The sequence below is a fragment of the Telopea speciosissima genome, chromosome 10 (assembly GCF_018873765.1).
Source record: "Telopea speciosissima isolate NSW1024214 ecotype Mountain lineage chromosome 10, Tspe_v1, whole genome shotgun sequence".
In the NCBI taxonomy this organism is placed as follows: domain Eukaryota; kingdom Viridiplantae; phylum Streptophyta; class Magnoliopsida; order Proteales; family Proteaceae; genus Telopea; species Telopea speciosissima.
The window spans coordinates 57,548,962-57,575,766 of record NC_057925.1 but is presented as its reverse complement, the minus strand read 5'-3'; the positions used below and the strand labels follow the sequence as shown (position 1 = coordinate 57,575,766).

Genomic DNA, 26,805 nt, shown 5'->3' with positions numbered 1-26,805 from the left:
AGGAGATGCAGTGGTAAACCCAACTGACAAACACTAGGGGGAAGTCCATCTTGTTCATGACGTTGACAATATAGTTCCATCTCAAGGAATCGAAGGCTTTATGGATATCTATCTTCATGAGGGCAGCAGGGGAGTGGCCTTTTTTTTTTATTTATCAAAACCTCAAACTAGCTCATTGCATAGGAGAATGTTATCTGAGATACTTCTTCCAGCTATGAAGGTCCATTGGTTATCTCTGACAAGGGAATCCACTACCAACCATAGTTCAAAATCTTGACAGAATTTCGGTCGAGCCGAAACGAAATGGTACTTCAAAATGAAAAGGGAAAATTACACTGCGACCCCCTGAGGTTTGTCCTAAATTCCCCTATGTTTATAAATTATACAGCCGCACCCCTTGAGTGGACGGTGTTAAATAATACAATGTAAAATGCCAACTTTGCCCTCTTCTAATATCATTAACAAAAAATTGTTAAATAATACAATGTAAAATGCCAACTTTGCCCTCTTCTATGATCATAAACCAAAAACCTATGCAAACCCTCTTTACCTTTTGCCTTCTTCCCCACAACTGAAGTTGCCGAAGTCGCTGAACCTGCAACTCCACCGCACAGGTATGCCCTTCTCCACCTGCAACTCCACAGCGGACTTCGTCGCCTCGGTGATCAGATTATCTCACACCACAAGCTAACATCAGCACGACACGCTAACATCAGGACTAGCAGAGTCAACAAGATTGACGCGCGTTGAATTCGTGGTTGTGGGATTTGGACAAATAATCAACAGATGCCACGAGATGACAACCCCAAACCCAAAAGGAATGGAAAATTGGAAATTCAATTTCACAGACCCCAACACCTTCTTAAAAGTTGTCAACAGTGGCTAGTTGCAGTAATTAATGGGAATGATCGATCTTCTATTTTTACCTTTTTAAATTTTCTGCATTTCCATCTGCTCATATCGTTCCCTTAACCACCGCCACTCCACCGCCCAGAATTAGTGAATTAATTGGTTTGTTTCCTGAGTTCTGAATTCTTATCCAAATTTTTTTTTTTTTTTTCAATTTCGAGTATAATCGTCATTGTCGTTTTAATTGCCTATCAGCTGCAAATGAGAAAAAAAGACAGAATCGCGATTTTTATTGAAAGATTCATCGTTGATTCTCCTGGTTTATGATCCCCTGCTCTATTGATTCCAAGCAAACAAAACCCCCAAAATTTAAAGAATATATAAATATATAATTAATAATTTGCGGAACCAGAGGGAGGCAGTAGTTATAGAACCAGATTTAGTTTCAAGTTGGTATATCTCTCAGCAGGGAAATTGGTTTGTGCTGAAACTCTAGGGTTTAGGTCACCGTAGGGAAGAGAATCAATTCCCAGTTTCAGCTGGATCTGAGTTTAGAGATGGAGTTCCAGCGAACTCTCCTCCGACTAGATATACCACAAGTACTTTTCATCGAAGAAATGGGTCTTTGTCGGCATTGGGATTGCAGCTGGTTTAGCTCTTTTGGCCCTCTCCGGTTGTCTGGTTTGGTTCCTGCATCGCCAGACTCAGCGACCTAAGCCAATTCCAAAAGATGATAAGAATCTTGGTGGATCTGTTGATTATTCTGCCATACCTGAAAATAGATTTGGGTCTTAAGTAGATCGCCATCTTAATGGAGTTGCTTCCTTATCATGCCTTCAAGTAGCAGAGGAAGGAGTACCAGAGCCCTAAATCCTCTATCTGATTCGGGTAACAGAGGAAGGGGTTGGGAAAGGGGTGTGAAGTTAGGAATGCCCTATGGGGAAAATGGTAAGCTCACACCTTGGAAGGGGTATATTAGTCATTTGACAGCAAATTTAACCAACATTGTATCACCTAACTAACGGAGTGGGGCTGACTGTAACAACTAACCTAAACTTAGGGGGTGCAGCTGTATAATTTAGAAACATAGGGGGTCGCTCTGTATTTAGGACAAACCTCAGGGGGTCACAATGTAATTTTCCCAAATGAAAAAATGCAAGATTTCGGTCGAAATTTCAACTGTTTGTAACATCTCACCAAAATTTCGGCTAGACGTTATAAAGTCACATTATAAAAGGGGAGAATCTCGTTAGTCTCAGTCGAAATTTCGACCGAGACCTCTCTGGGTTACCTCATTTCGACTTTTGAAGTTCCAGCTTGCTATTTTGAGCTTTGCTCTTCGATTTTTCGCCACATCAATGCCGGAATCACTTGGGAAACACATCATTGACGCTTCCTAGCATATTATTGAAGAGCTTGTTCTACAATTTCAGGTAAACCATATTCTCCATAAATGTTCTTTTTTTTTGAGAAAAATATGATCACTGCATGTAGGTTAGTGATGGATTTATTATATGTTAGACAACGGAGGCCGATCCACAACCTCACTGTGTCAAAAATTTCTCTCTATATTATTTTTTTATTTTTCTGCTTCAAATTGATTTTCCTACAAAAAAAATAAAAAAAATAGGGGTTTTGTAAACTGTATGGTGATCAATTAAATATATGTTAGACACCATTGGCCGATCTACGGCCTCATGATGTTGAAATATTTTTCTGCCAATAATTAATTATTTTAATTTTCTGTAATTATGAAAATTCTTTAAAATAGGGAAAAGATGAGGTGTTGGTTTGAAAATTAATGAAAAATATGAAATTAAATTCTACATGTTTTTTGAAGTGCTGCCCATTGCATATCATTTTCGGTTTTGTTGTACTAGGCCAATATTTATTTGAAATTTAAAAAAAAAAATGTTTTTAAATATGAGAAAAATATAAAGGTTAGGGGAAAATACTAAATAGCTATATACTTGTTTTAGTGCTCTCAAACTAAAACAATTGATGTGCTTCCGTGATTAATGTGCTAAGTAAATTCTACTCTTTTGTGGATGACATCTTCTCCTACCCAACCCACCAGCCCGTACCCGTACATGCTCCCACATGCATCATATCATAGTGGATCATTCGGTATCTCAGAAAGTTCGGTCAGGCCAAAATGGCCTGCTGAAACGATATTTAATACTATGCTACCAACTGAGCCAATTGGCGAGCACTTTGGCAATGAAATTATACAAGACATTGCACAGGGATATGGGCTTGAAGTCTAACATGGAGGAAGCACCTTCTTTCTTAGCGATGAGACAAAGAAAATTTTGGTTGATCCCTTAATCTGGATGGGATTATAGAAGAAACCGTGAACGGCCTTGATAAGGTCAGCCTTAATGTTATCCCAACCGAAGGAGAAAAAATCCATACTAAAACCATCTGGACCGAGGGTTCTGTTAGCCTTATGAGAAAGGATTGGTTAGCAGGCTTCCTAGGTTAATATAAGATTGTCTAGGTTGCAATTGGTACTTTTAGTAAAAAAATGAAATAGAATTTTGTTAAGTCAAGAATTGCCATCCTAGAGGGCGGGCCTTGGTGCAACGGTGCTCCATTGTGACCAAGTGGTCACGGGTTCGAGTTTGGAAACAACCTCTCTGCGAAAGCAGCGGTAAGGCTGCATATGTTATGACCCTCCCCAGACCCCACAGTGGCGGGAGCCTCGTGCACTGGATACGCCCTCAAGAATTACCATCCTAATTGATACAATATCAAAGTCCCAGTACCAGCACTCACGCAGGTAGAGAAGGAAGAAGAAGAGAAGAAATAGGAAAGAAGAGAGAGAAGAGAAAAAGGAAAATAGCTCACAGTAGATTCAGTTACTCTACATGTGAGCCTTTCTTCTTATTTATAATATGGCCATCAAAATACAATCAATACTGCTCCTACTTATGTTATTAATTGCACAAAAAATTGATGACAAAAATACCCTTAATATAATTGATATAACTCACTCCCTAAGTTAACCTTTAATTGTCAACACTACCCCTCAAGCTAGAGCATATATGTCACCTCTCCTAGTTTGGAACGACCTTTAAGAAAAGCAGGCCGAAACAATGCCTTGGTGAACATATCACCTAGCTGAATCCTAGAATCAACAAATGGGAGTAAGAATCAAATTCTTCATGACAATCTCTCTCACAAAGTGACTAGACCTCAATTTGTTTGGTCTATTCATGGAAGACAGGGTTTCTAGCAATATAAATAGCTGCCTAGTTATCACAAAACATATTAATAGGCTTGGCAATAGGAAATCCAAGATCCTGAAGAAGAGACTTCAATCAAAACTCAGCTACAGTATGAACCATAGCTCTATCTTCAGCTTCAGCACTTGACTTCGCCACTGAAGTCTGTTTCTTACTTCTTCAAGTAACAAGATGAGTTCCTAAAGATGTTCTTTTGGGTTAGCTCTGGAGGCGCTCGTGAGGTTTTTTTCTTTGGCATGAGGTGTTTAGGTCATGGTTGTTCCTCCCCCTCGGGAGGGGCACCCCCCCTGATCCTTATCTAGGGGATGGCACGGTGGGGTATCGTCTGCTTCCTTCGCTGCTTTGGTGTCTAGGTCGTTGGCCCCTCCACCTGTTGCGGTTGAAGTTAGGAAACCTTCGTCTTTTTTTGGTGAACCTGCTGTTTTGTTTTTCAAGTAAGAGGTGGAGATGTCAGAGAAGGCTTTCTCTACTTCGTTGATTGCCAAGTGCAGTTATGGTCGACCGTCTCTGTTCTTGATCAAGGTATATCTACAGAAGACTTTGTTCCTTCAAGGGGAAGTTTTCGTTTCGACGTTGGACCCGCGACATGTGCTCCTTCGTTTCTCTGTTCCGGCAGATTATGTGAAGGTTTGGTTGAAAGAACAAGTTCACATCCAGGGTTTCCTTCTGTGATTCATGAAATGGGCTTCAGGGTTTGCCTCGGGTTGGGAATCCCCTTTTGCACCAGTGTGGGTCTCCTTGCCTGGACTACCTGTTAATTTGTATCAAGGAAATTTTCTGGGGTCCATTGCTGGGACGATAGGAATGTTCTTGAAGGTGGATGGTGCAACAGCCAATTGTACACGCACTGTTGAGGCCAGGTTTTGCATTGGGGTGGATTTAAGAGCCGAGCTTCCGTCGAAGGTGTGGATAGGCTGTGGTTTAGAAGGTTTTCATCAGAAGGTTGTCTACGAGAGACTTCCCTCTTATTATGTGTCTTGCTGGAAGATTGGTCACTCAAAAGAGGCCTGTAGAAAACCTCTAAGGGGGAAAGAAGCCGTTGTGCTCCCAGCTTTGCCGGAGTGAATGGTGGTTAAGGATCCGTCATTTTAGGTGTTGTGGGGGTTGGTGTTGGGGCTGGGACAGGAACAACGAAGAAGTTTTATTCCACGGGGAGAGGGGCCCTCGTGTGGCGCTGGGGGGAATGGTGGTGCGCCTGGACAGGGACAACCTTCAACTCGTCGGCTTTTGGCGAGAAGGGGTGATCGCTGGAAACCTGTGGTGCAGCAGCCTGCGGGTCCTCGAAGTGTGCTGGTTTTCGGAAAGGGTCCAAGTTTTGATGTTTCTGATGTTGGAGGCCGGTCTGAGGATGTAGTTGGCAAGGAGGGGGGAGTGTTGCCGTGGAGAGGTCAGCTAGCGAGGTTGCTCACTTGCTCCTCAGCCATTGGAAGAGGGCGAAATACCTAGCGAAAAGAATGAGGGATTAAGTCCCGAGAAGGAAGGGGTCATGGAAGGCAGGGATCTAGCCATGTTTGCGGCTGATTTGGGGCTGGAGTCGATTGTGGAAGAAGGAGATGTGGGTGCTGCTAGGTTTGAGGATGTTGTTGGCGTGGAGGGGGGGCGTGTTGCCGTGGAGAGGTCAGCTAGCGAGGTTGCTCCTCAGCCATTGGAAGAGGGCGAAATACCCTAGCGAAAGGAACGAGGGATTAAGTCCCGAGAAGGAAGGGGTCGTGGAAGGTAGGGATCTAGCCATGGTTGCGCCTAATTTGGGGATGGAGTCGATTGTGGAAGGAGATGTGGGTGCTGCTAACTGCACCTTAGTATTTGACCATTCGCAGTCTGTGGGAGATATTTCTTTGCCTTACTTTGAAGGTAGAGCTAGGCCCATGAGGGGCAGAGACGACTTCCATGAGACATATCTGGCTGCCACGCTTGCCTTAGGCCGTGAGGCTTTGTTGGAGAGCTTTAAGTCGTTTAATGCTTCTATTGACGGAAGGATTCACAGAACCTTTGCCAATCTAGGTGAGGAAAATTCTGTTTTGGTGCTAGCAGGTTCTCGCGTTGGAAAGTGGCACTCTTCTCAGCCTATGTTTTTCAGTGCTGCCCAGGTGTACAAGAGAAAGAAAATTAAGAAGGCTAAGCGGGGACGACCAGCTAAAGAGGGGTCCCAACAGCGTGTTACGAGATCGATGAGATCGGTGGTTTCAACTCTAAACGGTTCTAAATGAGTTGCTTATTTTGGAACGCAAAGGGTATTGGGAATAAGCCTACCACTAGGCGGCTGAAAACATTAATAAACATGCATAAGGGTGACATTGTTGCTGTTGCGGAGCCTAAAGCGCAAGTTTCAAAGGCGCGAGTGGTGATGAGACGGATTGGTTTGGATTCGGTGCATGCTTTGGGGAGGATTTGGGTTTTTTGGAGAGCTTCGTTGCAGATTAAAGTAGTGGAGGAACGCCGTCACTTTATTACGCTGAAGTGTGTGGATGCTAGTCCAGGTACATTTGTTATGACCTTTGTCCATGGGCTTTGCTAGGTGGTGGAGAGGAGGGAGGTGTGGGAAAGGCTTGAACTCTTTTCCAGGTTTATTACTTTCCCATGGTCAGTGGGAGGTGACTTTAACGCTATTATGTTCCCGTTGGAAAAAGTGGGTGGCAGACCTACGTGTTCGATGTCTCTGGAGGAGTTTGGGAGTTTTGTGAGTGGTGCAGGCCTTATTGATGCAGGTTACGTTGGTAATCTTTACCTGGTCGAATAATCAGACAGGAGCAGGAAGGGTTATGGCCAGGTTGGATCATTTTTTGGTGAACGTTGCATGGATTGGAGCCTTTCCTAGGTATGATATCGGACGTGCTCTGATCATGCACCTATTTGGCTCTCCTTTTCTGTTGTTTGTAACCGTGCTTTTTCAGCCTTTAAATTTCAGCAGATGTGGTTGTTGCACCTGGGTTTCCTTGACTTTGTAAAGGGGCTCTTCGTAAGTGGAACAGGGAGGTTTTTGGCAATATGCATCAGAAGGTTAGGGATGCCGAGGACTCGGTTAGCAGGGCAGAAGTGGACTTTGATCTGTGTGCAAGTGATGAGGCCAGGGAGGCTGTTGTGGAGGCTAGGAATGTCCTGCAAGGGGCGTTGGTTCAGGAGGAAATTTTTTGGAAGCGAAAATCCAAAGTAACTTGGTTAAAAGAGAGGGATTGAAACATGAAGTTTTTCCATTCCATGGTTAGTGTCAGAAGAAGGTAGGCCAGTGTGAATAGAATAAAAGGAGGGGACGGTGCGTTGATCTCCGACTCTGATGGGGTGTAGGCTGAGGCGGTGCGGCATTTCTCTGGAATCTTTGCTTCTCAGGACTGTTTGATTAATGAGGAGTTGCTGTCTCTGATCCCCAAGGTAGTGACTGAAGTCGAGAATGCTGCTCTGCTGTTAACCCCCCCTCTTTAGAGGAGGTGAAGGGGGCTGTTTTTTCCTTGTCAAGTGACAGTGCGCCGGGCCCAGATGGTTTTTCGAGGTAGTTTTTCACGGCTTGCTAGGAGTTGGTGTGCAATGATGTATGGGTAGCGGTAGTGGATTTCTTTGAAGGTGGGACACTCCCTAGAAGCTTCACCTCGGCAAATCTGGTCCTTATTCCCAAGAAGGATAACCCTGAGGTAATGGCTGATCTCCGTCCTATTAGCCTTTGTAACTTTTCTTATAAGATTATTGCCAACATCTTTGTTTCCAGGCTGGCAAGGTTGCTTCCTTCCTTAGTGGCAGAGGAGCAGGGTGCTTTTGTGCAGAGCAGGTGTATCTATGATAATATCTCTATTGTCCAAAAGGTTGCTCAAGACTTGAACAGGAAGACTCGGAGGGAGGGGGGTAATGTGATCCTGAAGTTGGATATGGCAAAAGCCTATGGCCGCTTAGAATGGGAGTTCCTTTGGCTAGTCCTCTCCAGATTTAGATTTAGTGAGGCCTGGATAGCCCTAATCAGGAAGACTGTGGATAACTATTGGTTCTCTATTGTGTTGGGAGGCAGCCAATTGGGCTTTTTCAAGTCTTCCAGGGAGTGAGGCAAGGGGACCCCTTATCTCCTGCTCTTTTTATTTTGGCGGAGGAGGTTGTGAGCAGGGGCATCAAAAATCTTTTTGCGGAGGGGCATGCATTTTACTTTAGGCTCTTGAGAGGATGCCATGGGATATCACATTGCCTTTTTGCAGACGACACCATCATTTTTACTAGGGGTTTGAAGAACTCACTCAAGCAAGTTATGGGGTTTATTAGCAGATATGAAGGCTTCTCGGGGCAGCTGGTCAATAGGCAAAAAAGATGCTTTGTTTGGGTGACAAGGTCCCTTTGGCTAGAGCCCGTATGGTAGGGGCGATGATTGGGTTTGCTAGGAAGTCGCTCCCAATCACCTATTTGGGGGCCCCTCTCCATTCTGGAAGACTCAAAATTTGTTTCTTTGATGATCGTGTTGGAAAAATAAGAAACAAGGTGGCAGGCTGGAAGGGAAGGCTCTTATCCTCCGGGGGACGTGTTACGTTCTTAAAACATGTCCTCTCTTCGATTCTCATCCATGTTCTTGCAACGCTAGATCTACCTGAGGCAGTCCTTAGGAGGTTATATGGAATTTTTGCTGATTTTCTTTGGGGAAGCTCGGAGTGGGGAAATCGCAGGCATTGGGTGTGTTGGCAAAAGGTCTGTAGGCCTCTTGAAGAAGCGGGGGGGGGGTTGGGGGTTAGGCTCCTCAAGGATGTTGGCCTTTCCCTCAGGCTTAAGGGCCTCTAGAGGGTCCTTTCTGACCGCTCTCTGTGGAGTGATTTTTTCATGGCAAAATTCTTTAGAAACTTTCATGTTGCTCTGGCTGGGTTGCATGGAGTTGGCTCAAATTCTTAGCGTAATACTCTGGCATTTAAGGGATTCTTGATGGATAACTCGAGATGGTTGCTTGGCTTTGGCAACATCTCCTTCTGGCTTGATGATTGGACTGAGGTTGGCCCTCTGATTGACTATGTTGACAATGGTCTTCTGGTGGATACGAAATTGTGTGTCAAGGATGCTTTGGGGGAGGATGGCTCTTGGTGGTAGGACATTTTAGCTCACATTGATATTGTTGCAATAAGAGATAGCATTACCCTTGGCAATTTTGCTCTTTCAGATAGGAATGATGTTTTAGTGTGGACCCCTTCTAGTGATGGCTGTTTCACTACTAGGTCAGCTTGGAATGAAGTGTGGAGGGTTTCTCTTGTGATATCATATACTAAGTGGATATGGAATCAGTCTATACCCTTGAAGATGGCCTTTTTTTTCTTGGCAACTCCTTAATCGAAAGGTTCCCACAGATGAATCTCTAATGTCGGTTGGCATTCCTTTGGCTTCCAAATGCAACTGTTGTGGGAATCCACAGAGGGAGACTACTGATCACTGCCTGGTTTCTGGTGGTACGGCTTCTAAGGTGTGGGGTTATTTCTCGCGCATTTTTGACATCTCTCCTGGTCTCTCACAAGATGTCAGAAGCCGTTTCTCTCTTTGGCAGGAGTCGGCAAGCTGTAACAGCCTAACTGCTTATATCACAGGAGTCCTGCCTTCTTTGATTGTTTGGGAGCTTTGGAAGGAGAGAAACAATAGAAGGCATGGGGAAAGTAGGCGTACTGCTGGTTCAATAGTTGAGCGCATTAAAGCCTGGGTGAAAGAAGTTCAGTTGCCCTCCAAGGTTGGTCAATTGGGGTCCTTAAGGGACGGCTTAATTATTCAGTGTTTTGGCCTCTTGGCTCCAAAACCCAAGCTGAAACGGCCTCTCCCAGTTTATTGGTGTCCACCTTTCGCCTCAGTAAAGCTTAATGTGGATGGTGCTTGTAGGGGTAATCCGGGCTATGGAGGGGGTGGAGGGGTTATCAGGAACTCGAATGGTGTGGTCTTGGCGGCCTTCTCTTACTTTTATGGTATTTGCACTAATTCGATTGCAGAGCTAAGAGCCTTGAGGGATGGTTTGCTCCTGTGCCAGGATTTAGGGCTCTTTGATTTGGTGGTTAACTCGGATTCCGTATCCACTGTCAGAATGGTTAGCCTTAAGAGGAGTAACTTGTGGAAGGGGTGGTACTGGTTCCAGGAGGTTTTGGCTTTAGTTGCCACTACTCGGGCTTACGTGTCCTTTGCTTATCGTGAAAGTAATAGGGTGGCTGATTGGTTGGCAAATCTTGCTTGTGATTCTAGGTCGTCCATCACTTTCCAGTAGGACGGTCTACCTACGGGTGATTTTCAGGTTATTCTATGGGAGGACAGGGCTGGACTGCCTGTTCTCAGAAAATAGCTTTGGTGTTTTATTCTCTTTCTGTACAGGTTTGGAAGGTTTCGGTCTTTGAGAGGCCAAGAGTGGTTGTACTCCTTGGGCTGGGGTAAGGTGGAATGTCCCCCCGTGTATGATCTTATTATTTATTATTTTTAATAAAATTCTAGGGGCTGGCCTGGGTCCTCGGTAATATTCGGGTAAAAAAAAAAAAGTAACAAGATTTCCACCAACAAAAGAACAATAGCTCCAACTTCATCCACCACACCAATGGCTGCATCTGGCTTCTGTGGGATCCCAAAAAAAATTTCTATTTCTCTCTCTGCTTCCTCCTCTCAATACCTTCATACCAAATTCTCCGACTCCTTAGGCCATTTTTCCTTCTTCTTCTCAGTTGTTTATGCTGAAAACTGTCCTGCTCTTAGGACTTCTTTGTGGGCTGATCTCAGGTCCCTTGCTAGCCAAATTGGATCCCAGCCTTGGGGTCTTGGAGGAGACTTCAACATTATCCGCTACAGTAATGAAAGCAAGGGTGTGACCATATTGACCTGGATGCTATGAATGTTTTTAATGATTGCATTGAAGACATAGCTGTTAATGATCTCAGATGGAGTGGATTTCCCCTTACCTGGAGCAATAAAAGGTCTGGAAACTGTAGAATTGCCTGCAAGCTTGATAGAGTTCTGGTCAATGAAGAGTGGCTTAACTCCTTCCCTTCTTCCCATGCTTCTTTTGAAAACCCAGGCATCTCTGATCACTCTCCCATCTCGATTGCTATCCAGCCCTTTACTTCCTTTGGCCCCAAACCCTTCAAATATTTTGACATGTGGTCTTCTCATCCAACCTTTCTCCCGGTTGTCCTTGAAGCTTGGCAAAAGCCTGTCCATGCCTTCTCTACCCCTCTTATAGCCTTCTCCAAGAGGCTCAAGAATGTCAAGGCTGCCCTAAAGGACTGGAACCTAAACATCTTTGGCAACATTACTGTTCAAGTTAAAGAGTGTAAGGACAGACTTGCTTCCATTCAATCTAGGCTGCAGTCTGATTTGCTCAATGAATCCCTTGCTGTTGAAGAAAAAGAGGTCTCTATCCAGCTCTCCACCTTGCTAGCTAGGGAAGAAAGCTTTCTCAAACAAAAATCTAGAATCAAGTGGCTGGATTTGGGTGACTCTAACTCACCTTATTTCCACCGGTCTGTCAAAGCTAGAGTTAATGCTAACTCTATTGTCCAGCTCTCTCGACAGGATGGCTCTCTTGTTAACATTGTCAAGGATATTAAGGATCTAGCAGTGCAGCACTTCAAAGGTATTTTCTCTGGGCCTCAACAGGATCAGATCCCTATACCTAACCATTTGCTCAACAAGTTCATTGCTCCAGAATTTTTGGAATCCTTAAGTGCTATCCCCAAAGAAGAAGAAATTGTGAAAGCTATCCACTCCCTCAAGGTTAATGGAGCTCCTGGCCCGGATGGCTTTAGTATGGGGTTCTTTCTAGCTGCTTGGGACGTCATCAAAGCCGACCTTATTGCTGCCATTGAGAGCTTCTTCCTTAATCCCAACCAAGATAATGGGATCAATCACACCTTCCTCTGTCTTATACCCAAAAAGGAAGGTGCTATTGCCATGAATGACTTTAGGCCCATTGCCCTTTGCAATCTCTGTACAAATTTATTGCAAAAATTCTTGCTAGAAGACTCAAGAGTGTGGTGGACCTATTGGTGAGTGACAACCAAACAACCTTCATCCCTGGCAGGAACATCTCTGATAACATCCTTCTGTGTAATGATATTGTCAGAGGCTTTGATAGAAAGAATCACTCTCCGTCGTTGCTCCTGAAGATTGACATCCACAAAGCTTTTGATTCTCTTAGATGGGATTACATTGCTCAAGTGATGACTCAAATGGGGTTTCCTTTGCCCTTTGTTCACTGGATCAGCTCTTGCATCTCTTCCCCAAAGTTCTCAGTTTTGGTCAATGGCAGCCCGGCAGGGTACTTTGGAGCTTCTGTGGGGATTCGACAAGGCTGCCCTCTCTCCCCTTACTTGTTTACTATTGCCATGGAAATCCTTTCCAGGCAAATTCAGACTTACACTGACCAGCAGCTCATCATTCCTTTGCCAAAGTGTAAAGGCCTAAAGCTCACTCACTTGGCATTTGTTGATGACTTGATGATTTTCTCCAAGGCATCGATTGCCTCCTTAGAGTCTATCTTGCTTTGCCTCCATCAATTCAAAGAGCTATCAGGGCTTCGCATCAACCCCTCCAAGACTCTCATCTTCTTTGCTGGAGTTTCTGAAATTGACAAAGCCGGCTTCCTGATCATCTCTGGGTTCCTTGAGGGTCAGTTGCCTGTCAAATACTTGGGAATTCCTTTGATCCCTGCTAGGCTCTCTGCTCACCATTGTACTCCTTTGTTGGATATGATCCGGAAGAGACTTCAGCTCTGGAAAAGCAAGCTTCTTTCTTATGCTGGCAGGTTGGTCCTCATCAGATCTGTTTTGGAAGCCTCTTATATCTACTGGTCGGGTGTCTATGGTCTCTCCTAGTCTACTATCAAGGCTATGGAAGCTCTTATGGCTTCTTTCCTTTGGAAGGGCTCTGACGCCACAAGGTTCCTTCATCCCTTGAGTTGGGCTGCTGTGTGCCTTCCCAAGAAGGAAGGGGGGTTGGGTATTCGGCGTATTAAAGAAGTGAACTCAGCTGGCATCATCAAGCTTCTATGGAAGATAGCCTAAAAATAAAAGATCATTTGGGTGGATTGGATCTACTCGGGGTCCCTCCGCCACAATTCCATTTGGACTGCTCCCGCTCTACCTGATGCTTCTTGGGTTTGGAGGAAAATCCTTGCCAGCCGCACCTTGGTCCTTCAAGTCATTCGCTCCAGCATTGGTGATGGTCAATCTACTTACCTTTGACTTGACAACTGGCATCCTATGGGAATTCTTCTTCACCGGGTTACTCCAAGATCCATTTACTCCTCAGGCCTTCATAGACTTTCTTTGGTGGCCGATATTCTACATCACAATGGTTGGGCTCCTCCAACCTCTGGCCCCATCCTCACCCCTTTCTGGAATGAGCTTCACTTGGTTACTCGAAGGGCTGTTTCTAGAGGAGATTGTGTTACTTGGTCCTCTAACAGCTCTTGCCCCTTCTCTTCAAAGGCTGCCTGGGATCTTATTCGTCTGAAAGGCCCTTTGGTTTTGGCATAGACTTCTTTGGTTCAAGCATCACATTCCTAGGCACTGCTTCACAGCCTGGAGAGTCTTCAACAACTGTCTCCCTACTCAAGCTTTTCTTCGCAGCCGCCAGATCTTAGTCTCTCGTGCCTGCTGCCTTTGTTGGAACAATGATGAAGACCTGAACCACCTCTTCTTTGAATGCCCAACTGCTACTGCAATTTGGAAGGGAGTCCTTCTCAAATGCTGGCCTACCCGAAGACGCATCCTTCCCTTCTCCAGAGAATGGATTTGGATTGATATGACATTTGCTGGATCCACCACTTGTGACGCGGTCGGGAAGTTGGCCTTTTGTGCTACCCTCAACTATATCTGGATGGAGCGAAATTTGAGAAAATGGACTTCCAACTCTCGGACTTACCAGAAGATTTGGGACTCCATTTCCTTTGAAATTAAAGCAAAGTTATCTCTTCTTCCCCCCTCTTCTTGTATAGACTCCCCTAGGAACAGGACCATTGTTCAGTCCTGGGGTCTCTCCAATGTTTCCTTGGTTGCTCCGGCAAATGCTTAGGCTGGCTGGTTTGGCCCTCCTGTTGTGGGGCCCTTTGTAATTCTCCTTTCTTCTCTCTTTTGGTAATGAATTTTTTATTCACCCAAAAAAAAAAAAAGAACAATAGCTAATAGTAGATCTTCTATCACCTTCAACACCAGCTCAACCGATGTTAGAGTATCAAACAGATCAACATTTCTATTGGGTCTGTATATGAGACCCTTTTTTGGAGCACCTTTAAGATACCGTAAAATTCGACAAGTTGCCTTCCAATGAGCCCATTTGGGCATCTTCATAATTGACTTATAACTTCTGCTGCAAAAGAAATATCTGGCCTGGAAATTGACTTATCAACCAGTTTCCTATACTGATGCTTATCTTTAAGCTTCTTACCGTCATTAGCCCTAAACTTTTGATGTGGATCCATAGGTGTATCAATAGGTTTGGATGCTAACATCCCAGTCTCAGACAAACGATCAAGCAAATACTTCCTCTGAGAGAGACTAATGCCTTTACTACTCACAACCTCAATCCCTAGAAAATACTGTAAACGCAAACACCAAGAAACACAAAGAAACAAAACAGATTTAAGCAAGGATGACACAAAGATTTAATGTGGTTCACACACCAATTTGCTGTGCTACATCCACGGGTGAAGCTGAAGATGATTCACTATGTGATGGAAGAAAAATACAATGGAGATCTCTCAAGAACACCCAAATAGGTCGCAGCAAGAACTCTCTCCATAAAAACCCAACTCAAAAATGCCCAAATAATACTTCTTTTTCTTGCTTACACAACAAGACAATAAAACAAAGAATAACTCCTCCAAGTTGGATCGATCCATCGGGTCAGGTCGTAATGAACCGCGGGGCTTTGCTCCCGCATTCCCATACGAGATCAGTGATGGGCTCTGATAAGCCCTTCGCTACCATCAGAGACCTCACAAAAATTCTCCTTGTCGCCACCAAAAAATGTCGGAGCGGAGCAAACATCGAAATGGGTACAAGAATTCAAGAGACACGCATAACAAATACCTAAGGACACCCAAATCTTTCATCTGAAACTGTTGCCTGAAGTAAGAATTAATATAATCAATTCTAGAACAGTCATTGCCATAAATGAAAATATCGTCAACATATACAACTAACACTATCACCCTAAAATCACGGCAACGAACAAAAACTGAATGATCCGAGTAACACTGGGTAAATCCACATCGAGTAACAACCGTATTGAATTTATCAGATCAGACTCTAGGATACTGGTTCAAACCATAAATCACTTTATGAAGTTTGTACACTTTACTAGCATTCTCTCCTTGAGCAACAGCCTAGGAGATTGCTCCATATACACTTCCTCAAGCAAGTCACCATAAAGAAAAGCAATATGTCGAGGTGATACAACAACCAGTCATGACTAAAAACAAGGGAAATAAGCATATGAACAGGATTCAACCGAGCAACAGGTAAAAAAGTTTCAAAATAATCTACACCATAAGTCTGAGTGTACCCTTTTGCCACCAACCTGGTCTGAAGCCGCTCAACAGATCCATCAGGGTTGTACTTGATACTAGACACCCAACGGCACAACACTAACTCCTTATCTGGAGGGAGATCAACCAAGGTTCATGTCTTACGAGAGACTAGAGCATCCATTTCCACATCCATAGCCATCTCCCACTCAGGATGAGACCACGCCTCATGATGGGTTTTGGGACAGATTGTGCAGACAAGAACAAAACATCGTTATGAAGGAAAAAATGTGGATGGGACACAAAAACAAATTTATCAATAGGGTAAGCAGTCAAAGGCTGTTGGGTGCACGAACGAGTATCTTTGTGTAGAGCAACAAGCAAGTCAGTAAATGCAGAGGAAGAATCAGGAACTCCAGCCAAAGAATCAGACTGAGCAAAGGGCAATGGAAAAGGAGATGTAGCCACAAGAGGAGATGGTTTAGGGCATTGCTGGTATACTTGGAGTGGTGCTGGTCAAGAAGTAGTCGGAGAATCTAAAATGGGAACTAAATTAGGGATAGGAGGAGATTGAAAAATGTTAGTTGTCAAAACATGACCCTTGGTAGAAAAATACAGTGTACTCTCAAAGAAGGTACCATCGGCACTCACAAACTGTTGGCGGGTAATAGTATAACAACGATAACCCTTTTGAGTGCGCTAATATCCAATAAAAACACCACGGGAATTCTGAAGCTTATTTGGAAAATCTCCACTAAGCATGACTCCACTTGGGTCCATTGGGTCTATTCCCATTTCCTCAAAAACGACTCCATTTGGACTGTCTCCATCCCCAAGGATTCCTCCTGGGTCTGGCGCAAAATTCTCCTCCTTCGTCCTTTGGCTCTCTCTGCCATTTCCTCCTCTATTGCTGATGGATCCTCCATATCCTTATGGCTTGACCCCTGGCACCCCAATGGAGTTCTCTATAACTTCTTTGGAGCTAGCGCAATTTACTCCTCCAGGATCCCAAAATCAGCCCCTCTTTCCTCCATCATCTCCCATGGCACTTGGTTCCCCCCTCTCCCTGATCTGGAACTCCCTCCCCCCCCCCCTTTCCCCCTTCTCCCCTAGTCTTGCGGACAAGGTTTCTGAGCTTCCCTCCAATAATGGCCTCTTTAGCTTTAAATCTGCCTGGAACATAGTTAGGCCTAAGCTAGTCTGGTTCAAAGGTCACATCCCCCGCCACAGATTCCTTGGCTGGAGAACCCTTAACCTTTGCCTCCCAACCCAAGCCTTCCTCTCTCATAGAAGAATCCCTATCCCCCTCTCTTGCATTTTTTGCTGGAATGGTTTCGAAGACATTGACCACCTTTTTTTCACTTGCCCTTTTACTTCCACCATCTGGAAAAAATCCCTTTCGTTCATCTGGCCTCGCAGCAGGAGTCTCCTCCCCTTCGCTCGAGAGGGGCTTTGGTTGGTCATGACTTTCCCTAGATGCACCATCTATGACAGTATTGGCAAGCTTGTGTTTGGCGCTACACTTTATCGTATTTGGATGGAGAGGAACCTTAGGAGATGGACCTCCAACTCTCGCACTTTTGACTTGATTTGGAAAGCCATCTTTTGGGATGTCTCCTCTAAGCTCAGTTTCCTGCCTCACAAGGCCCTTTTGGATTCCCCAAGGAACAGGCATATTGTTGTTTCCTGGGGTTTAGATAGCGCTCTGTTACGCCCCCATTCCCACCCTTAGTTGGGATCGGGGTCTCCCCCCCCTCTTTTTCTCCCCTTTGTATATTCCCCCCTCTCTCTCTCTCTCTCCCTCTCGCCCCTCTCGGACTTTGGTAATATAATTTTTTATTCACCAAAAAAAAAAAATCCAAGAAAAACACATATGACTGCTCGGGGAGATAATTTATCAATACTTGAATGTAAAACATGAACAAAACAAGTGCAACCAAGCACATGAGGTGGCAAATTAAATTTAGGAGAATAAGCAAAAACGGTTCTCATTGGAGATTTGTTGTTGACAGAGGAAGGCATGCGATTAATCAGGTAACCCCCCCCCCCCCCCAAAAAAAAAAAAAAAAAAAGAAAAAGAAAAAACCTCTTAGGAACATTCATATGAAACACGAGCAATATGTAATGTGTTTATTCTTCCATTAGCCACACCATGCTGCTGAGGGGTATAAGAGCAATTAGTTTGATGTAAGCCATGCTTTGAGCAAAAAGAAGAAATGACACCTTGAGAATATTTTAAAGCATTATCTGAGTGAAATTGTTTAAGAGAAGCACCAAATTGTGTTTTAATTTCATTATAAAGGCAATCAAGTTAAGTAAGAATGATCATCTACAAAAATAAAAAGTTCATAACCAGACCGACTTAGGACACGGCAAGGATCCCAAATATCTGAGTGAATTAATAAAACAAAGATTGATTCCTAGAAACATCTCATGTAGGAAAGGAAGAATGGTGATGTTTGCCAGGCTCACAAGCTTCACACTCTATAACGGAGAAGATTTACACGCAGGAACCATTTGTTGAAGCTTGGAGAGTGACAAATGCCTTGACCAATAATGCCAATCTAAGGGGGAAAAATCTTCCATTGTGGTGGATATTGGGTCCAACCACTTAACATCCTATGGTTAGACCTAATTACTGCTTATTTATGGTGTACTATGCTTCAAAATAATAGCTTGTGTGTATCCTATGCATGCGTTTTTTAAGCGTATCCATGCGTATCTTGTGTCTCTCTAATACGTCTCCGGGACGCCTCTAAAAATCACCCTTCCGATATGCTGACTATACTGATACTTGACACCTTGGTTGGTTTATGTGTTCTCTCCTTAACAACTCTACATTTGTGGCTATTACTAAAATCAAGCACATGCTTCAGCATGAGCCTTGCACGTCAGGCACTTGGAAGGCCTTGGTGCATTGCATGATAACTCTGATTGAAATGTAAGTGTGGCTTGAATTCTTGATAACCTTGATTTATATTTTTTCAGGTGGTTATGTTTGATATTGAGTTCCTTTTAAATTATTATTCTCAAAGAAAGAAAAAGGTCTTTTTTCTTGTGGTAAATTATAGGCAAGTGTTTGTTTATATATTGTTCCAACTAATATGAGCTCATGTTTTGTATTTTGCTCTCATAATTTTTGTTACCGGAAATGCTCTACCTGATTGGCAGATCACAAATTCTCTTGAGCAAAGGTGTTACAAAGAATTGCGAAATGAGCAGTTTCGACTTGCAAAAGTTGTCATGTCTATTTACAGGAAATTGCTAATTTCTTGTAAGGAGCAAATGTGAGTTCTTTGATCTTAAGGAATTCTTCTCTATGGCTTCAATACTGTTCTTGATCAACAATTGTGAAACTGGGCAGTTAGTTTGTCTAAGGAGGTATTCATATCACTGGTTCTATTAGTTTATTTTGTGATTATGAATTAGAACCGTAGGGTTATTCTAGACATTATTTCTATTATGTGGTGTTTAGTCCCACATTGCTAATTTGTATTTCTGTCCTTTCTATTCAATATTATAAATAGAAGGGCTTTGGATGGTCATAGATCATTCAAGCATTATTCCACAAACCTGTTTTGTTAACAGTAATCAAGAAAGTTATTGTATATTAGGATGTGATATCTGTGAATGTATACAAAACAAAAAAGTTTTTCAATATTGAGGAGATCAAACATTCTTGTGAAAATGGCAAAAGGAGGGCAGTTTGGGATGCTCTTCACAGTTGTGAACTTTTTTTGGTGGTCAAAATTATCAAGTTTCCTTTACTTTTTGGATATATCTACCAGAAATTTTAACCTTGTATTAATGCATAAGTACTTGTGTTTATCTTATTTACATATCTGATTTATGATTAATAACAACAAATCACAGGCCGCTGTTTGCAAGTAGCTTACTAAGCATCATACAGACTCTGCTTGATCAAACACGGCAGGATGAAATGCGCATTATAGGATGCCAGACTTTATATGACTTTGTAAATAATCAGGTGAACACTGTTGTTTAGTTCTTTGTTGTTTCAGTGTCACTTTTTAACCATATGAAATTTTGCATTGAAGCTAACTTCTTGTCAAGCTTTCAAGTTTGTTACTGCATGGGATTTAGAATCATTTCATTCTATTAAATTGTGACAGAAAGACGGTACTTACATGTTCAACTTAGAAGGATTGATTCCAAAACTTTGTCAGCTAGCGGGAGAACTGGGGGAGGATGAGAGGGCACATCAGCTTCGTTCAGCAGGGCTTCAAGCCCTTTCTTCAATGGTATTACTCATTCCAACAAAGTCTTGACTTTTCATGACACCTCATACTTTCTCTCTAAGGGGTTGGAGGGTGTCTTTACCCTTACCTTTTAGGGTTACTTAAGGATTTGCCATTACCCTTACCATCTAGAATGAGGGTAAAAATTTCTTTACCCAGTGGGTAAATGGTAAGGCACAATGCTCTTTAATCATTTGGGTTAGGGATTTGGGAGAATAGTCCCACATCAGTTACCCCTAAAGCCTTCTCTCCTCGTATACCTATGACTATGAGTCCTTCCACCCAATAGTTTGAGCTTTTGGGTTGGATATTTATATGGTATCAGAGCCATTGTTTCTGCTAACATTTTAGATTCCATCTTCTGTTTAGTGGAGGTAATACCAGTTATATGAACAGAATGGGGGATCCCACTCACAGACAATGTGAGTTCCTCCACCCAACAGTTCAAGTTTTTGGGTTAGATATTTACATGGTATCGGAGCAGGTCTTGGTTCTGCTTTCATCCCATTCTATCCATCCATGAGTATGCTGTTCCGTTCCACCCTACATGTGAGAGGGAGTGTTGGGATAATAGTTCTTCTTCGGTTACCCCTAAATCCTTCCGTTGCCTTATATACCTTTAATTCCACCCAATGGTTCGAGCTTTTGGGTTGGATATTTACAAGGATACATGCCTCAACAGTGCTTTTTAATCATTTGAGTTGGGAATCTGGAATGGACTGTGTGTGTGTATGTGTCTACGTGCTGGCCTGCTTTCATGTATGTGTCTGTATTAAAATGAGTAAATGAGGAGATAAGACTATATAACCCTTAGTATGACATCCTTACCCTTACCATCCAAACTGGAGACAGGTGAGATGGGTAAATGGATACACATTGCCAGCTGCCAGTGGCATGTGCATTTGTTTCTTAGGGTTAACAACATTGTTTATCAATTAAGCATGTTCGTTATTCCAAACTTTTGGTGATGTTTTTTAAATATGTAAATATTTAATATTTATCTTTGTTTTTTTAAATACAACAGGGCTTAGTACTTGCACATTTACACTTAGTTCAAACAATTATGGTTTAAATTGAAATGATAATCTTGTCATTTGTCTATTTTCATGTCATTTACATTAAAGATGTAAAGATATGGTTTTCTTACTCTTACGGGATGTTTAGGAGCCATCACTTGGTGCAATGGTAAAAGCTCGGGCTGCCAGTGTGGAGACGCAGGTTCAAGTTTGAGGGTGGTCACTTGACAAAAGGTTAGAACCGATTCTGGTCCACCCTTCCCAGGAACCTGCGAAACCAGGACTTGCACCAGGTCATGGCCTTAAGGGGGACTTCTGAATTTTTATACTTGCATAGGTCAATGTTCAATTTGTTAATTTTTTCATGGTTGATTATGCTAAATATAGGCTGTACAAACTTCCGCTAATGAGAACCATAATGTACATGCTTAGGCAGTGGTTTTTTTTTTTTGGATGAATAAATTTTATTACCAAAACCCCAAAAGCGGGGGGTGGGGGAGAGAGGGGATAGAGAGAGAATATACAAGGGAAAGAGGGTGGAGGGGTGGGGAGAGGAATACAAGAGCCAAACCCTAAGGAGAAAGACCCAAAGGCTGAGAGAAAGTAACAGGTAAACCCCAGGAGACAACAATACGCCTGTTCCTTGGGGTATCAAGCGCAGTACAAGGGGGGAGCAAGTGAAGGAGAATACAGGAGGGGGGGGGGGGAATAAAAGAGCCAAGCCCTAAGGGGAAAGACCCAAAGGCTGAGAGAAAGTAACAGGTAAACCCCAGGAGACAACAATAAGCCTGTTCCTTGGGGTATCAAACACAGTACAAGGGGGGAGAAAGTGAAGTTTGGAGCTGACATCGAAGAAGATGGCTTTCCAAATCATGTCAAGAGACTGAGAGTTGGAGATCCATCTCCAAAGATTTCGCTCCATCCAGAGGTGATAGATAGTAGCACCAAAAATAAGCTTCCCTACAATATCACAAGGAGATCTCCCAGAGAAGGTCATGTCAACCTAAAGCCACTCCCTAGAGAAGGGGAGACATCTTCTAGGACGAGTCTAACAACTATCCAGGGCTCGTTTCTAAATGGAGGTTGAAAAGGGACAGGAGAAGAAGAGGTGATCTGTGTCCTCTATACCATTCCAACAAAGGACACAACTGTCGATGAGGAAGGATTGGGTAGGGAGACAATGGGTGAGGGTTCTCTAGACCGTGAAGCTGTGGCGAGGGATGTGGCCCTTGAACCAAACAATCTTATGCCATAGGACCGGGGGGGCACAAACACAGACAATATTTCAAGCTGACGAGGAAGAAAAATGTCCAATGGGGGAGGGAAGCCAGGTCGTACTATCAAATTGGGGGGGGGGGGAGGTGGCTGGATGGGAGGGAGAAGAGAGGCTTAGATCAAGAAGGGGGTGAGAGGGGTAAGGATTAGGAATAATGTGAGATAACTGAGGCAACATGGGCAAATTTCCCAAAACCTGATGAGTAGACCGATCTAGTACTCACCATAGAAAAGAGAACCCCATAGGGTGCCAATGGTCAAGCCAAAAAGAAGTGGAAGTCCCATCAGCAATCGTTTTGGAGATGGCTCTAATGGCGGTGAGGCGGAGGAGAAGGATTTTACGCCAGACCCAGGAAGCATTAGAGAGGTAAGGGGCAGTCCAAAGAGAGTCATTCTTGAGAGAACTGGAGTAGATCCATTTAACTCAAATGCTATCATGTTTGGAAACAATTTTCCAAATCAATATGAGGATACCTACCTTGTTGGAGTCCTTAATCCTTCTTAGACCAGGGCTGCCCTCCTTTTTAGGAAGGCAGATGGAGGCCCAACTAAGAAGATAGAGAAATCTAGAGGTTTCAACTCCTTTCCAAAGGAAAACACACATAATATTTTCCATAGCTTTAATGGTGGCTTTTGGCAAGACAAAGACCCCACATCAATAGATATAGGAAGATTGAAGAACTGATCTAAGGAGTTCTAATCTCCCAACATAGGATATGAGCTTGCCTTTCCGGAGTTTGAGTTTTGTACGGATCAGGTCAAGCATTGGGGTGCAGTGGTTACTAGTCAGTCTAGTTGGAATTAATGAGAACACTAAATATTTGACAGGAAGATGACCGAGGGAGAAGCTAGTGAGCCTAAGAAGAGTGGACTTTTCCGTTTCGGACACACCGGAACGGAAGAGCTGGGATTTGAGGAGATTGATTCGGAGCCCAGAAAAGCTCTCGAAAAGATGTAAAGATGACATAATGGACGAGATGGAGGGGTTGGCTTTTGAGAAGATCATATGATCATCAACAAAAGTAAGGTGGGAGAGCTTGAGAGCTTTGCATATTGGGGATAGGGGAGATGAGAAGTTGGTTGGTTTTGGTTTGGATGCTATGGGAGAGGACTTCAAGTGCCAAGGAGAAGAGTAAAGGGATAGAGGGCCTTGGCGGATGCTTACAGAGGAAGGGAAGAAGCCGGTGGGGCTCCCATTGACAAGGACCTCCAATGGACAAAGATAGGGGAAAGGAAATTTTGAGGAGGACCCGGTAGAGAAAGTCCCAACTGAGAGAATCAAAGGCTTTACGAAGGTCAAGTTTTATGGGAGCTGCTGGGGAGTTGGATTTCCTGTCAAAGCCCCGAACAATTTTAGTGCATAGGAGGATATTATCAGTGATGCTCCTACTAGAAATGAAGGCAGATTGATTGGGGCTGACCGGGGAATCGATGACCAACTGGAGACGATTTGCAAGAATTTTGGCAATGAATTTGTAGAGGAGATTGCATAAGGAGATGGGTCTGAAGTCAGTCATAAAGGAAGCACTATCCTTTTTAGGGATGAGATAGAGAAGATACTTTGATTTGGGAGGGGTTGTGGAAGAAGCTCTTGAGGGCCAGGTTGAGGTATTTTTTGATGATATCCCATCAAGAGGAGAAGAATCCCATACTGAACCCATCAAGGCCAAGGGCTCGATTGGGTCTGTGGGAGAGAACAACTGATTGAATTTCAGCATCAAAGGGGATGGCTCGATTTTGAAAGCAAGAATGAGTTGATTCAAACAAGAGACAAGTGAGTAAGAGGTGAGAAGGGAAGAGAAAAGAAGAAGAGATGAGAAGGAAGAAAGAAGTAGAAGAGATGAGAGAAACGTAGGAAGAGAGAATTCGATTCCTCTCCCCTGGAATGTTTCGTTTGACATATGTTGATTCTCCTCTTGAACCTTGACACTTAAATTTCTAAGAAATACTTCAAGGGACTTAAATCTTTAATCTCAAATTGTTGAGCCAAGTAGGTCTTCAGCCTAGCTATCTCAGCTCCGTCATCACCAGTCACCACATTGTCATCAACATAGACAAAAAGGGATGTAATAGTACCATTACCTCGCCGGGTAAATAAGGTGTGATCAGCTTGACTCTGGGAATACCCATTCTTCAGAATAGCTTGCCTGAACCTCTCAAACCATGCCTTTGGATATTGTTTGAGACCATATAAAGCCATTTTGAGGACACACTTTCCCTTCAGCTGAAGGAAAATTGAATCCAAGAGGGGGTTGCATGTACGCTTCCTCTAAGTTACCATGGGGGAAAGCATTCTTCACATCCAACTGATACAGTGGCCAATCTCTATTTGCTGCCAATGATAAGAGGACCCTTATAGAATTATGCTTAGCCACAGGAGCAAATGTCTCCTGATAGTCAATCCCGTACACCTGACTGTACCCTTTGACCACCAACCTTGCCTTGTACCTCTCAATCGCACCATCCGATCGATACTTGATTATGTAGACCCACCTGCATCCAATTGGAACATTCCCCCTGAGAAGATCTACCAATTTCCAAGTACCATTCTTTTTAAGAGCCATCATTTCCTTAGACATAACTTGCTTCTACTTTGGGTTAGACATAGCCTCAGTGACATTCTTGGGAATGGAAACAGATGAGAGGGCAACAGTAAAAGCAAGACCTATAGGAGAGAGAGCATCATAGGAAACAAACTGGGCAATAGGTTTAGTGCAAACTCTCTTCCCTTTTCTAATAGCAATAGGAAGGTCTAAATCAGAAGGAAGAGAAGGGATATCACTTGACTGAGGAAGATGGAGCTCAGATGTGGATCCAGAGAGGACTCTTGGCAGGTCTTCTTTCCCTTTCCCTTCAAGCATTCACCTTTTTTGTACACAACGAACTTTTTTTCATTGCTAGCGTTAACACCTGAATGAGTATCAATTTTAACAACCCCTTCTTTGTGTTTCCCAATATCAAACAGAAATGGAGAAGTAGTCAAAGGTGGGAGGAAAGGGATATCAACAGCCTCTTCATTCCCATTATGTTCCCCTTGAAGAGGATGGTAATGACTAGTAAAAGAAAGGTATAGATTCAAAGAAGGAGACATCTTTGGAGAGAAGTCGCCGTCTGGAAGAGGGATGGTAGCACTTATACCCCTTGGTAGATGAGGAATATCCAAGGAAAATGCATTTGAGTGCCTTGGGGTTAAGCTTAGTCCTAGTAGATTTATTGACATGAACATAGCACACACACCCAAAGACCTTGAGAGGAAGAGAGAAAGCAGAAGTTTGGGGAGACAATGTTCCCAAAGGGGATTTGGAACCAAGAAGTTTAGTGGGCATGCGATGGATTAAAAAGGCAACAGTGAGAAGAGCTTCGGACCAAAAGGTTTTAGGAACATGCATGCCAAATTAAAGAATCCTAGTGACCTCCAATAAATGGTGATCTTTCCTTTCAACTACCCCATTTTGTTGGGGTGTGTCAACATAAGCTACCTGATGGATAATGCCATTATCAGTGAAAAAGTATTGGAGGTCACTATACATGTACTCCCCTCCTTTATTAGAACAAATGATTTTGATTTTAGTAGCACACACACCCAAAGACCTTGAGAGGAAGAGAGAAAGCAAAAGTTTGGGGAGACAATGTTCCCAAAGGGGATTTGGAGCCAAGAAGTTTAGTGGGCATGCGATGGATTAAAAAGGCAGCAGTGAGAAGAGGTTCGGACCAAAAGGTTTTAGGAACATGCATGCCAAATAAAAGAATCCTAGTGACCTCCAATAAATGGTGATTTTTCCTCTCAGCTACCCCATTTTGTTGGGGTGTGTCAACACAAGCTACCTGATGGATAATGCCATTATCAATGAAAAAGTTTTGGATGTCACTATACATGTACTCCCCTCCTTTATTAGAACGAATGATTTTGATTTTAGTTTCAAGCTGACTAAGAATCTTTTGATAGAAATTTTTAAAGGCATCATAGACATCACTTTTATGCTTCATCAAGAAGGTCCAAGTGGATCGAGAATAATCATCAACAAATGAAACGAAATAACGGTAACCAAATAAAGATGTAGTGGGAGAAGTTCTCCAAACATTAGTATGCACAATATGAAAGGGAACTGTGGATCTATTGCCATTGTAAGGATAAGAAGAACGACAATGTTTAGTAAATAGACATGGTTCACACTGAAATACATGGGAAAGAGGAATGGAAGAAAACAAATGTGGCAATTTTTGTCTAATAACACTGAAGGAAGGGTGGCCCAAACATTGATGCCATAGCATCACAGAGTCAATGGTATTATGGTTACTACGCCCACATGGGTAGGACTGAGTAATAGGTAGGGGTGATGATCCTGGATCAAGAAGGTAGAGTCCCTCCCGTCCACTGCCAATAATCCTCTTTGTCACCAAATCCTGAAAAACACAATGAGAAGGAAAGAAGGTGACACAACAATTCAAGGATTTGGTTAGAGGACTTACAGATAGCAAGTTAGTGGCAAAGTTAGGGACATGAAGAATATAGTCAAGAGAAATAGAAGAAGTGACTCGAACAGTATCCGTACAAAAAATTGAAGAACGGGAACCATCAGCAATGCTAACCTTATCCCTACCAGAACAAATGGTGTAGGAATTATAACACTGAGACATACCAGTCATATGTTATGTGGCACCAGAGTCAATGACCCAAGAGGGTGCAGATGTAGAGGCCTATAAGGCTGAGGCCGAAGAAT

At 43.3% G+C, this 26,805-nt stretch overlaps 1 protein-coding gene across 3 annotated transcripts in view; it reads left to right on the top strand.

The window, feature by feature from the left end:
• The window catches only part of LOC122642458 (protein SEMI-ROLLED LEAF 2-like), a 96,256-nt gene that overhangs the window by 13,753 nt on the left and 55,698 nt on the right, over positions 1-26,805 (top strand). For all 3 annotated transcript variants that reach the window (XM_043835943.1, XM_043835941.1, XM_043835942.1), the window contains exons 4-6: positions 18,706-18,821; positions 19,408-19,522; positions 19,668-19,796. In XM_043835943.1, coding sequence (XP_043691878.1) covers positions 18,706-18,821; positions 19,408-19,522; positions 19,668-19,796 — 360 coding nt within the window. The remainder of the gene's footprint in view (positions 1-18,705; positions 18,822-19,407; positions 19,523-19,667; positions 19,797-26,805) is intronic.